General features: G+C 37.7%; 1 protein-coding gene across 2 annotated transcripts in view; it reads left to right on the top strand.

Annotated features, from left to right (window-relative positions):
- sacm1l (SAC1 like phosphatidylinositide phosphatase) overlaps positions 1 to 14,423 on the top strand; it is a 53,134-nt gene that overhangs the window by 12,522 nt on the left and 26,189 nt on the right. For both annotated transcript variants that reach the window (NM_001357587.1, NM_001357586.1), the window contains 5 exon segments: positions 329 to 456; positions 1,754 to 1,903; positions 11,098 to 11,157; positions 12,078 to 12,111; positions 14,283 to 14,384. In NM_001357587.1, the coding sequence (NP_001344516.1) occupies positions 329 to 456; positions 1,754 to 1,903; positions 11,098 to 11,157; positions 12,078 to 12,111; positions 14,283 to 14,384 (474 nt within the window).

The following is a 14,423-nucleotide window of genomic DNA, read 5'->3' as shown; positions in this document are numbered from 1 at the left end:
TATCTGAATACCAAATCCTCTGAAAAAGATTTAGCTAAATACCTAACCGAATCTTAATGCTAATTTGGATATTCAAATCTTAGAAAAAATAATTGGAGGTAAATGGCATTAAATGTCTCTCTTTAATGTAGTGCTTTAAAGCCACATGAGTGTATATATTGGATTTGGTTCAGTTGAACACTAAGGAACTTATTTTTAATGGAGGTTCAGTATTGAGTAAAGGTTGCCCTGGAAATGCCCTTAAGTAAAACAGCACAAAATGTGTTTTTTTGGTTTAGTTTTCTTTTATTTTTCTGATCAGAACTAAGTCCTACAATCTCATTTACAGGAATGTATTTGATTGTGATAACCCGAAAGAAGAAAGTCGGTGATCTTCTTAATCATTCTATCTGGAAAGCAACAGACTTTGACATAATTTCTTATAAAAAGACAATGTTACATTTAACTGATACTCAGGTGAGTTTTTTTTTTTTACCTGGGAAAGTGACCATTAGGGTAGTAACACATGGTGGATTTTGTTACAGCTTAAAACACCAGAAAATAAACATGGGAAACTTAAGGCCTATTTATGATTTCTCAAACCTTTGGGCTCAAGCAGTCATAAAGGAAATCCTGCATATGTTTGCTAACCCACAATGGGTTTCGGGTCTGAATACCTCTGTAACTCTAGTTATTTTTCAAACAAAATGTTGTCAACTTTTAGGTGCAGAACAAAAACCCATTTGGAAAAAAATAAGTAAACTTGCTGAAGTATTCGGGCCTGAAACCCAGTGCAAGTTAGCAAACTCAGGCGAGGTTTCCTTTATGATTGCTTGAGCTAGAAGGCTGGAGAAATCACAAATAGTCCCCTTAGCGTCATCTCTGCTAAAATATTCAGATTACATAATTGCTCAAAAATGTGTACAAAGGCATTTTGAGTGTTTGTGCATTTGCCCTTATTTATCATGTTGTGGTTTTGTAATACTTATTTCAAGTTCTAAATCAGCATAGCGTCTACTTGTTGCTTTTCTTTTTGAGATATAGCTTAATAGTGGTGTAACACAGATAGCTCTCTATTCAAGGGTCATGCTGCAGGTCTCTTTGATCTGAAATGGTCAACTTACACAATTCAGGACACAGCCTGCAAAGTGCAAGGAAAAACTGGCAGATGGTGGCCTTTTTTTTGTACTTTGCACACTATGGGGCACATTTACTAATCCACGAACGTCCGAAAAGCGTCAGAATGCGTTTTTTCCGTAATGATCGGTATTTTTGCGATTTTTTTCGTCGCCGTCGCGACTTTTTCATCACCGTCACGACTTTTTCGCGAATTGTCGCAAACTTTTCGTCGCCGTCGCGAAAAAAACGTACTGTCGCGCCAAGTACGAAAGTTTTGGATTCATTCAAGCTTCAGTATTGTGACTTTCCTTAGGCCAGGTTGGAGCTGCAGAGTGCCATTGAGTCCTATGGGAGGCTTCCAAAATCATGCAAAGTCAGAAAGGTTTGCCCGCCATTTACAAGCGCTCAATATGAAAAAGTCGTGACAATTTGCGAAAAAGTCGTACCGGCGACGAAAAAGTTGCAAAATGTTTGTTTCTAATCCGATTTTTTTTCCATTAGGGATTCGGATTTGTGGATTAGTAAATGTGCCCCTATGTCTTGCATTATAAATACCACTTATATATTTAAAGAGTTATGGAAGAAACAGTTATAATTTTCTTGTTTCTCAGTTAATAAGTAATTATAAATGCTAATTATGGTTTCTTCTGAATAGTTGCAGGATAACAAGGCCTTCCTTGCGATGATCAGTCATGTTCTGAGTGTAGATGGATTTTACTTTTCTGTATCTTATGACCTTACCCACACATTACAACGGTTATCTAATACAAGTCCTGAATTCCAAGAAATGAGCCTGCTTGAAAGGGTAAGAAAAGAGATAGAAATGGTTAGGTTTGACAAGATTTAGCTTGGCTAATATTCTCTGCTTTTTTCCTTACATTACTAATACTATGCATATTGCAGTTGTGGTCAAAAAGACACTTTTGCACCTATTGAACTCATGTCAACTTTAGTCTGAAAACTGTGGTTGGAGAAGACGTTCTTCATCTAAAAGAAATGAAACAGTTTGCAAAATAGGAGTGATCCGAGCTGCCAGTAGAGAGATGTATAAAGCTAATTTATGGCTATAGGAAGTTTTTCATTTTCAGTTTTTTTTTCCCAAAGGATTTTTTTTTTTTTTTTTTTTTTTACCAAATATTAAGTTTACTATGACGGTTATTTTGTATGGAAGAATACACTTTGGAAATCTGGTTTCATAAACTTCAAACATATTTTGCAGTAGATCAGTTTATTCTGGATAATTTGTGAAATATTTGCAAAGGTGCCAGTATTTTTTGCCATGATTGCCATTCAGTCTTACTTAACATTTTCTGTCTTCTACATTTTGAATCTTCTTGAGCACTGATTTGCATTAGTGCAGTAACTCATACCAACCAGTCAGCAAGTCAATCTACTGCAGTTATTGCAGTGAAGGGAAATCTTTAATTTGTTTGTTTTGCAAATAAGACATTGATTTTTTTTTTTATAGTCTGCATTAAAGAGCAATCCCATTATGTTTTTCTATCCTAAGTTTAAAATATTTGGGTTTGGGAGTTTAATATGCTTGCTGTGCCAGGTCTTCCAGTACATTTCTCAAGGCACTTGAGTGATGAGAATTGACATAATCATTCTCTGTAGCTTATTTGCATAGTGGTAACAAATAATCCATGCTGAATAAGCACAGGAAAACAACTATGCCAAGATGTTTTTAAAAATATGTTCGAAAACTTTTTTTTTTTTTTTTTTTTTTTACATCCATGCCCTCTGTTTGAAAGTTGACATATATGTATGAATGCAGACAATTACACATATACCTGTTCAGAACAAAATGACTACACAGATCTGCAATATTGAGATGGGCAGTGAAGTTCTCCTCAAAACTCCCACATAAACAGCACTAATTTGATATCTTAAAAAATACTAATACTATAGGGTAAATCGATTGATAGAAAGTGGAGATCTAAAAAGTCCATAACCCAAATGTGTATTAAAAGATCTCTGTTGGATCAAAGTACCCGGTTAACTTAAATATGTACAAACCGGATTCCAAAAAAGGGACACTAAACAAATTGTGAATAAAAACTGAACGCAATGATGTGGAGGTGCCAACTTCTAATATTTTATTCAGAATAGAACATAAATCACGGAACAAAAGTTTAAACTGAGAAAATGTACCATTTTAACCCTTTAAGTGCCAGCCGAATTCGTCATTTCGGTTCCCCCCAGTGCCAGACGTTTTTTAAGCATTTTGTACTCATTCACTTTAACAATGTTTTTTGGTAGGAAAACCTCCATGAAACTAGGGAAATTATATATCGTTTTTTTCGTCACTAATTGGGCTTCGACATACATATCAAATTTTATAACTTTTCTGGAGATATGATGTGTATTTTGGGTGAAATATGTAAAAAAAAAAAAAAATTATGAAAAATTTCTGTATATTTTGAGGTTTTTTTCCATAGAAAAGTTAATTTTACACACTTTTTTTTGTCGTTTGTAAAAGCCCTGATACTCCCAAGTCCAACGATACCAAATATGTGGTGGTACCCCACAGTTCCTGTCCAGAAGTAACCCCCAAACTAAAGCAATACTTAGTACAATATCACACCAGAACAAAGCGGAAAAGCGCTTGTAACAGTTGATGCAGCATAACTTATATGTAAATCTAAAATATCCCCTCATGTTCGGTATCTTTAGAAACTACAGACCTTCAGGTTTCTAGGTGCAATGTAGTTTTCTCTCAAAAGCCAAATACTTTTTGTCAGTGCATTGTGCAATTTGGAGCTTTTTTTGACATTTTTTTTTTTTTTCTAAAACGTAAACTTGGGACGCATGATCAAATGTGGATTTGACAAAAAAAAATCTCATAAAAATTTTCTAACAAAGGCAAATTTGAAAGACAAACTTCTCCTGAATAAAATGATGCCCCATATGTATGGGTGCACATAAAGACATGGGCACCAAACACTCCAAAGCAGGGGCAATGCATAAAGGCAATTACAGCTAAAAATTTGGGGGCTGCGCTCTATGTGCACTACCTGCAGTTTTTCAGTGTTAACCCCCCCTACCTGTGAAATAACCCCCACAAACTATATATTTCTGAAAAGTGCACACCTTCAGCTATTCAGAGACACCACTCTTCTCTTTCTACATGGAAAATTGTGGATGCAGTCCCTTGCAGAAGTCAGCGCTTTGGTCAGAAATCAAGGAAAAAAACAGATACAAACCTAGATTTCTCCCCAAAATCTCCATGGCAACTACCAAAAACTTACTAACCATCAATCTGCAAGTTCCCCTGAATAAAACGATACCCCATATGTATGGGTGCACATAAAGACGTGGCCACCAAATGCCCCCAAACAGGGGCAATGCATAAGGGCAATTTCAGTTGAAATTTTGGGGGCTGCGCTCTATGTGCACTACCTGCAGTTTTTCAGTGTTAACCCCCCCTACCTGTGAGATAACCCCCACAATCTATATATTTACGAAAAGTGCACACCTTCAGCTATTCAGAGACACCACTCTTCTCTTTCTACATGGAAAATTGTGGCCGCAGTCCCTTGCAGAAGTCAGCGCTTTGGGCAGAAATCAAGGAAAAACCAGATACAAACCTAGATTTCTCCCCAAAATCCCCATGGCAACTACCGAAATCTTACTAACCATCAATCTGCAAGTTCCCCTGAATAAAACGATACCCCATATGTATGGGTGCACATAAAGACGTGGCCACCAAATGCCCCAAAACAGGGGCAATTTCAGTTGAAATTTTGGGGGTTGCGCTCTATGTGCACTACCTGCAGTTTTTCAGTGTTAACCCCCCCTACCTGTGAAATAACCCCCAAAATCTATATATTTACGAAAAGTGCACACCTTCAGCTATTCAGAGACACCACTCTTCTCTTTCTACATGGAAAATTGTGGCTGCAGTCCCTTGCAGAAGTCAGCGCTTTGGTCAGAAATCAAGGAAAAACCAGATACAAACCTAGATTTCTCCCCAAAATCTCCATGGCAACTACCAAAATCTTAGTAACAATCAATCTGCAAGTTCCCCTGAATAAAACGATACCCCATATGTATAGGAGCACATAAAGACGTGGCCACCAAATGCCCCAAAACAGGGGCAATGCATAAGGGCAATTTCAGTTGAAATTTTGGGGGCTACGCTCTATGTGCACTACCTGCAGTTTTTCAGTGTTAACCCCCCCTACCTGTGAAATAACCCCCAAAATCTATATATTTACGAAAAGTGCACACCTTCAGCTATTCAGAGACACCACTCTTCACTTTCTACATGGAAAATTGTGGCCGCAGTCCCTTGCAGAAGTCAGCGCTTTGGTCAGAAATCAAGGAAAAACCAGATACAAACCTAGATTTCTCCCCAAAATCTCCATGGCAACTACCAAAAACTTACTAAACATCAATCTGCAAGTTCCCCTGAATAAAACGATACCCCATATGTATGGGTGCACATAAAGACGTGCCCACCAAACAGGGGCAATGCATAAGGGGGGGCTGTGCTCTATGTGCTCTACCTGCAGTTATATAGTCTAAACACCCCCATACCTGTGAAATAACCCCCGCAAACTATATATTTACAAAAAGTGCACACCTTCAGCTATTCAGAGACACCACTCTTCTCTTTCTACATGAAAAATTGTGGCCGCAGTCCCTTGCAGAAGTCAGCGCTTTGGTCAGAAATCAAGGAAAAACCAGATACAAACCTAGATTTTGGTCAGAAATTAAGGAAAAACCAGATAAAAAACCTAGATTTCTCCCCAAAATCTCCATGGCAACTACCAAAAACTTACTAAACCTCAATCTGCAAGTTCCCCTGAATAAAACGATACCCCATATCGAAATCTAGGTTTTTTAAAACGATACCTATGTCTGGTTGCACATAAGTACATGGCCGCCAAACCTGAAAATGCATAATATTGGGGCTGCACTCTATGCACCCCTTTTTTTTTTTGCCTGCACCCGAATGAATGGAATACGCTCGGGTGCAGGCACATGTAGCCGATATACGCATGAAAACGCGTGAGAATGCAAAGTCTCGCGTTTTCATGCGTATATCGGCTACATGTGCCTGCACCCGAGCGTATTCCATTCATTCGGGTGCAGGCACAAGTAGCAGGCGTAGGCGAAAAAATCAGCCCTACGCCATGTGTGGCATCAGCCTAACCCTTGGAAATAGAAACTACCAGAACAATCTTAGCCTTTCTAGAACAACTGAAATCAAATGAAGTTAAAATGGAATAAAACCACTAAAAGCAATCAAAGAACAATAATTGCAATGAAATCGGTGGTCAGAGCCCTGGATCCACCAATGTCACTGCAAAAGCAACCTTTCTGGGGGCACTAAACACACAATAAAGAACAATGCAAAGATAAAACACCATAAAATCAGTAAAATCCAATAAAACCACCTAAACCAACAGAAGAACAATAATTGCAATGAAATTGGTGGTCAGAGCCCTGGATCCACCAACGTCACTGCAAATTCAGCACCCAATAGCAATACAAAAGTTACAATACAATACAATAATAAAAAAAACAGAAATCAATTATGAAAATGCCAAAAAAACACTAAAATGCAACCAAATAAATCAGATAATTATAGAGCAAGATCAGAAATAAAGTTTTAGTAAAAAAAAAGACTGCCAAAGAAAGCAAAGAAAGAAAGAAAAGAAAAGATAGAAAAAAAAAAAGTGTAAGTGTAAGTGTGTGTGTGAGTGTCTGTGTGTGCTTGGGAAAGTTGTAAATAAGTGTGTATGTGTACAAAAGTGTAATAATGACAAAGATAGAAGAAAAAATTGAAAAAAAAAAAAAAAAAATTTTAGACAGTTGAGATCGAAATAAGCAAAATAAACAGTGGTAGAGAGTTGTAGTTCAGCTTACCCAAGGCAGGCAGGCGATCAGGGGCGACCAATCTGGCAGGAAGGCAGCAGGAAGGCAGCAGGGGAGCTCCATCAGGTCCGAAGTGCGCAGCAGGAATGAGGAGCCGACAGTAGGCGGCGCTATTTTTAGGGACAGCAGTGGACACGTCATCATCGCGTGTCCACTGCTGTCATTGGCTGGCGACGCGATCGTGGGACCGGATCGGTGAGTATGACCGCTTATGCTCGTTGCCTAGGGGGTTGTGAAGGGTTTACAAGCGCTGCGCTGCTTTAAAAGCGAGCGCAGCGCTTGTAAACCTGATAGTGCTGTAGGACGTAGATTCTACGTCCTGTGGCACTTTGGTCCTTTGCTACCCAGGACGTAGAATCTACGTCCCATGGCACTAAAAGGGTTAAGGGAAAAATATGTTGATTCAGAATTTCATGGTGTCAACAAATCCCAAAAAAGTTGGGACAAGTAGCAATAAGAGGCTGGAAAAAGTAAATTTGAGCATAACGAAGAGCTGGAAGACCAAATAACACTAATTAGGTCAGTTGGCAACATGATTGGGTATAAAAAGAGCTTCTCAGAGTTGCAGTGTCTCTCAGAAGCCAAGATGGGTAGAGGATCACCAATTCCCACAATGTTGCACAGAAAGATAGTGGAGCAATATCAGAAAGGTGTTACCCAGCGAAAAATTGCAAAGATTTTGCATCTATCATCATCAACTGTGCATAACATCATCCGAAGATTCAGAGAATCTGGAACAATCTCTGTGCGTAAGGGTCAAGGCCGTAAAACCATACTGGATGCCCGTGATCTCCGGGCCCTTAAACGACACTGCACCACAAATAGGAATGCTACTGTAAAGGAAATCACAGAATGGGCTCAGGAATACTTCCAGAAACCATTGTCAGTGAACACAATCCACCGTGCCATCCACCGTTGCCAGCCGAAACTCTACAGTGCAAAGAAGAAGCCATTTCTAAGCAAGATCCACAAGCTCAGGCGTTTTCACTGGGCCAGGGATCATTTAAAATGGAGTGTGGCAAAATGGAAGACTGTTCTGTGGTCAGACGAGTCACGATTCGAAGTTCTTTTTGGAAATCTGGGACGCCATGTCATCCGGACCAAAGAGGACAAGGACAACCCAAGTTGTTATCAACGCTCAGTTCAGAAGCCTGCATCTCTGATGGTATGGGGTTGCATGAGTGTGTGTGGCATGGGCAGCTTGCATGTCTGGAAAGGCAGCATCAATGCAGAAAAATATATTCAGGTTCTAGAACAACATATGCTCCCATCCAGACGTCATCTCTTTCAGGGAAGACCCTGCATTTTTTAACAAGATAATGCCAGACCACATTCTGCATCAATCACAACATTATGGCTGCGTAGGAGAAGGATCCGGGTACTGAAATGGCCAGTCTGCAGTCCAGATCTTTCACCTATAGAGAACATTTGGCGCATCATAAAGAGGAAGGTGTGACAAAGAAGGCCCAAGACGATTGAACAGTTAGAGGCCTGTATTAGACAAGAATGGGAGAGCATTCCTATTCCTAAACTTGAGAAACTGGTCTCCTCGGTCCCCAGACGTCTGTTGAGTGTTGTAAGAAGAAGGGGAGATGCCACACAGTGGTGAAAATGGCCTTGTCCCAACTTTTTTGGGATTTGTTGACACCATAAAATTCTGAATCAACATATTTTTCCCTTAAAATGGTACATTTTCTCAGTTTAAACTTTTGTTCCGTGATTTATGTTCTATTCTGAATAAAATATTAGAAGTTGGCACCTCCACATCATTGCATTCAGTTTTTATTCACAATTTGTTTAGTGTCCCAACTTTTTTGGAATCCGGTTTGTATTAATATAGCAAACCACAGAGCACATGTTTTCTTCCAGTGCACATTTGCAAAGACCAGGCCCTGGTTGAATGTTGGCAAGCTTATGCTGCCTTCTTGTATATTTACTTAAAGTATTTTGTACTGTATTTTCTTTCTTTCTGCATATGGAATTGGGTACACATGTTCTTTGCAAAGTAAGTGCATTGTAAGAAAATGTTTTAAGTATATTATGTAATAAGCAATTACCTTTATTAAAACCTATAAATGCTGGATTGAGTGTGCTTGTGCACTTTTACAATTTAAGACCGAAACCTCCTTGATGGCTTTCTTCAAAGGGCAAACTTGCCCATGTTTCACAAGGAGGACCAGTTGCTGAATAATGACAAAGTTATAGTCAAAGGCACACAATGAGGATAATCCACCTTTCCCTGCGTGTGTTTTGTATGCTGGCGGAGAAAAGTGGATCCACTCCATTGACCTCCATATTGGCCGGGGTGCATCTATACTGAATAGATTTTGAGAAGTTTTTTTGCCCCGAAATCCACTCTGTGTAACTGCATAGCCTTAAAGTGGACCTGTCACCCAAACATGAAAAGCTGTATACTACAAGTCCTTTTCAAATTAAACATGAAACCACAATTCATTTTTATATTAACACATCCAAACCCATTATAAAGGCATTTAAAAATCCCATCTGTCAATCATATACTGCCTGCCCCGCCTCTATGCCTTAGGCCATTCAGCACTCACATTCTCCCTACCTTCTCACCATCTAATTTTGTAGCCAGTGATACAAAGCTTGCCTTAATAACAGTGCCCACAAAATGGCGCCTGCCTGCTGGCTGTGATTGTATATTCCCAAGACTGAAGGAAACAAGATTTATATAATTTATATAGTATGTGAAGTTAATTTTTGCTTTACAAACAGAATAGAAAAGAAATTGGAATTATTTCTTAGGGTGACAGGTCGCCTTTAAGGTAAAGCCACTGGTTTGTACAGACTTTCCTACTAAAATCATAAGCTGTTTCAACATGTGCTCTCCCTGTTTCTATCATCGCTATCTAAAATTCCTACAATAATGCCTTGCTTAACGACCAAACCAAGAAAGGTACCTCATATCTTGTATGTACTATAAACCTGTCCAATATAATTATAGATTTAAAAACAATTGCAAAATTTTTGGTAAAGCGCTATTCAATAACGACTAGGGGAGCCATATGTGGACCTGCTAGTTTGGCAACTGGCCAGTACTTGTCCTTGATATTGAAAAAACATTCCACGATATGGAATGATTGTATGTTTGCTTTTCTTTGTCACTTTAAGAGCCCTTCTTTCAGGCATGGAAGGCCTTCTACAGCGTACTCAGAACCTATTAACAGCTCTCAGGGCAAACAAAAACCTAAACTAAATATCCAGTGATACTACCTTTAGTCAATACACTGAGCATTGAATGTCTAGTGGAAGTCAACCAAGTATCAAGGGAGTAGAAGTTTGGCATGATCAACATAAAAGGCAAGCAGGTATTTATTTTTCAGTGGCTTTACAAACAATTATGTGTTGTGCTGTCTCAAGAATAAAATGCAAGCAGAAGAAAATACTGTCCTTGTGATCCTTATTTGCTGCGAAACTGATTCTTAAGCTCATCAAAACTAATTTCTCCACAAATAGTAGTTTGTTTCAGACATCTGCCACAATGTATACACCCATTTATTGTACTGTGCTGCAAAATATGTTGGTTATTTATAAATACATAAGATGGTTCTATCCTTGCTATGTTGGGAGGGCCGGGGGTCTCAACACATTCTATGTGGAAGCTCAGCTTCAACAACCATTAGTATGAATATTGTGTATTTTTTTTTGTGTATTTTCATATTACTATACCCCTTTGTATTGTGCTTATCCAAAAAGTCATTCAATCCACTCTTAAAGGCATAAATGACTACCATCCCCAAGCAGGGTGTTCCACAATCTCACTGCTGTCAAAGTCAAGAACCATTTGCACGCTTCAAATGGAAATTCTTTTCCTAAAGTCTATACACAATAAGATCTGCTCATAGTTTAATTCTTCCATTCATTTTACCAATTTACTTGCATCTCTGTACTCTTTCCAAATTATTAATATCCTTCTTGAGGACTGGATCAAGATAGTGCTTTATGCGGTTTTGAGTACAGTGCTTGTGATTCTTCAGTAGTTTTCATATTAGTTTCATGCTGGTTGTATGTCACTTTTCAGCCAATCTAACTTCTTAATTATGTAGAGGTTACATGCATTAAACAGTTGTATACATTTTTTTCTCATAGGCTGATCAGAGATTTGTTTGGAATGGTCATCTTTTAAGGGAATTTTCAGCTCAACCTGAGGTAATTCAAACGTTGCATTAATACTGTTTCGCTGTCACAGTATTTAGGATGATTTTTTTTTATTTTTTTTTTACACTTCTATATTATTTGGCCACTGAGTAGATATAGCAGGAACCAAGGATGCACAAAAGTGTATACAACGATGAGAATAGTTCTGCAGAAAAATGTTCTGGCAACTTGTCCTGATTATGAAATCAATTCCTAGTTATCTATATTGATGAGCAAATCTGTCCCATTTCACCAAAAAAATTGTGAAAAGCATTGAAGTCCAGCAATCATAAATGTGCCCCTTAATGTATTGTGATCTAAATTACAGATTAATCCCATATTAACTAATGTGATATGCTGGATTAGTAAATGCATCTGAGTGTTGCTTTTTACAAATAAAAGTAGCAATTTATTTAAAGAAGGGTTCGATTGGGGCTGGATGTATAGACAGCGCCAGATTTCTTATCCGAGGCCGTCCATTCGTCAACCCCCTCGGACACATGCGCATTACGCACATTCGTCACCAACGCCCTCTGTGAATATTAGGATCCTTATTGGAGCCAAATCAGTCCTTTTGGGTTTAATTACTGTTTAAATAATTTTTTTAGTAGACTTAAGATAGGAAATCGGAATTACAGAAAGACCCCATATCCGGAAAAACCCAGGTCCCGAGCATACCTGTATGGACTTGTATATATTGGTTCTAAAGGATTGAATTTAGACAAATCTACGGTATTTTTGTCTTGGAGAGAAATATCACATTTTACATTATTGGCTATCATATTTGTTCTATTTGATATTTTCCATAATATTTATCTTACCTTTTAGCATTCTTTTTGTAAAAATGTCTTCCTATTACGTAAGTCACATATACTTTGATAACAGTTTAATGCTTATAAGTTGGCTAAATTAAATTTTGTTTTGTTTTACAGATCCAAAAATTTGCGATTCCAGTGGTTCATGGATGTATCCTTTTGATTGCAGATAAAATCATTAACTCTGTCATTGTTTTTCTATGTGCAGAGGTTTATAATTACAGAAGATAATTATGATAATAACGTGATTGCAGTTTTGACAATTTTTGGTGAGAACAAGTCAGTATAAAAAGAATGACCAAATTGTTTCATTTTTGGTTCTTATCTTGATTAGTATCGGGCCTGGTCAAATGATCTTTTTGTATGTAAATAGTGGTTTTTGAGGAAACACCATTGAAATAGATCATTTTTTAGTAGCGGCCTATAGTCTCTGATGATTTGTTTTGGTTTTCTTAAATGCAGCAGTTCTTTGAACATTTCTTCCATATTTTTTTGAAGCCTTATCCAAAAGGTGTGAGGGAAGTTGCACCAAGTTGCACCATAGTGTTTCTTTTTAACCTATAGAGCATTTAATCTTTTTTTTTTTTTTTTTTACTTATTGGCTTTTTCCATTTTGTGTTCTGTTTGTGTTAAGGAAATAAATTAAAACCAACCAAGGCAGGCTAGGTGTCTCTGGTGAGGGAACAAAGGTCTGGGCATTTACCATGTAAGGAGCAAGTGCAGAGCTAACCGTGGATATATGAAATTTCAACAGGACTCAGCCACCCATCTGTGGCATGGGCATTCTGCTGATTGCTTTTACGTATAAGCCATAGTTAAAATCAGATACAGAGGTTAAGAGTTTTAACTTCAGGCAGAGACCCAACAACTTGAGTAAATTCATAAAATTATGTCTTTGACATGCATTCCCAATGGTCAGAGTCTTCTATAGAGATTTTATTGTTAGCTTTTTTTTTTTCATTTTTACTAATATTCAAAAAGGGCTGGAAAGCCTGGGTTATTGTAATACTTTAGGAACTCAATGACTCCATAGCCAAGTCCATTAAAATCATTATTATAAACAGATTAAATTAAAAGTAACACTAAAAATTTTTAAGTAAAAAATCTATTCTACCCTGCACCAATAATTGCCCTATCCTGCAAACCACTTAGTATTTGTAATGCTTTATTAGAAAATACCTTCTAAAACTTGGCTACCGGTCATTTGAAATAAGGTGATACGGCAAAGGAAGGAGCAGCATTCACTATGCGACGATTGATTGATCGAGCCTAGCCTTCCTTCTGTATAGGAAGAAGTCAGGCTAGGCTCGATCAATCGATCGTCTCATAGTGGATGCTGCTCCTTCCTTTGCCGTATTGCCTTATTTCAAATGACCGGAAGCCAAGTTTTTAGAAGATATTTTCTAAAAAAACATTCAAAATATTAAGTGGTTTGCAGGATAGGGCATTTATTGGTGCAGGGTAGAATAGATTTTTTACCTAAAAGTTTTTAGTGTTACTTTTCCTTTAAATCAAGCTAGGCATCATTTTAAGCCAAATAATAATAGGGACATGATTTCCATGGACCACATTACAGTTGTTAGAAAAAATTTAATAGTATGCACTAGTGCTGGTGTAACAATTATGTTGGATAAATTAATCCAGGAGAACTCTAGTGGCAATCTGAATCCCCTTTGTGAAGCAGCAAATCCTTGCTGGCAGCTTCACATCTGCCCTTTTGAGGCCGCAGAATTTAACCGGTGCTTTACTCGGCACAGTAGCATCTGTGTTTTTGTAAAACAGTCCTTTTGCACAGGCAAATGCCTAAATGATCACTTCTTTGTAAAGACCACCTTTCTCTGCCAGCATGTAGCATAAGCATATTCTATGGCAAATTTCAAGTGGCAAAAGCATTGTGTTATATATATATATATATATATATATATATATATATATATATATGTATATATATGTATATATATATATATAACGGCACTCACAGGACAACCCTGATGAAAGTTCCTGTGAGAACTGAAACGTCGGACTAATAAAGAACCTCACCGCTTATGATGCCTTTTGATGTCTCCAGTGTGAAAAAGTTCCTGTGAGTGCCGTTCTCTTCTGCTGATTTATATATATATATATATATATATATATATTATATAAATCAGCAGAAGAGAACGGCACTCACAGGAACTTTTTCACACTGGAGACATCAAAAGGCATCATAAGCGGTGAGGTTCTTTATTAGTCCGACGTTTCAGTTCTCACAGGAACTTTCATCAGGGACAATGATTATTTTTTTTTTTTTTTTAATCTAGTTATAACCTTATCTACTTCCAGTTATTGCTATACATTCTTGTTCTATAAATGGCAAATACTTTGACTGGATTCTCATCTCTAGGAGGAGCTGTTTTCGAGCAGGTGTACGGTATTATGTAAGAGGTATGATAAATCTGTTTAACTATGCTAGTAATAATTATA

The sequence above is a fragment of the Xenopus tropicalis genome, chromosome 6, assembly GCF_000004195.4.
Source record: "Xenopus tropicalis strain Nigerian chromosome 6, UCB_Xtro_10.0, whole genome shotgun sequence".
NCBI lineage: Eukaryota > Metazoa > Chordata > Amphibia > Anura > Pipidae > Xenopus > Xenopus tropicalis.
The sequence above is the reverse complement of the archived record's forward strand: the minus strand, read 5'-3'. Positions and strand labels throughout refer to the sequence as shown.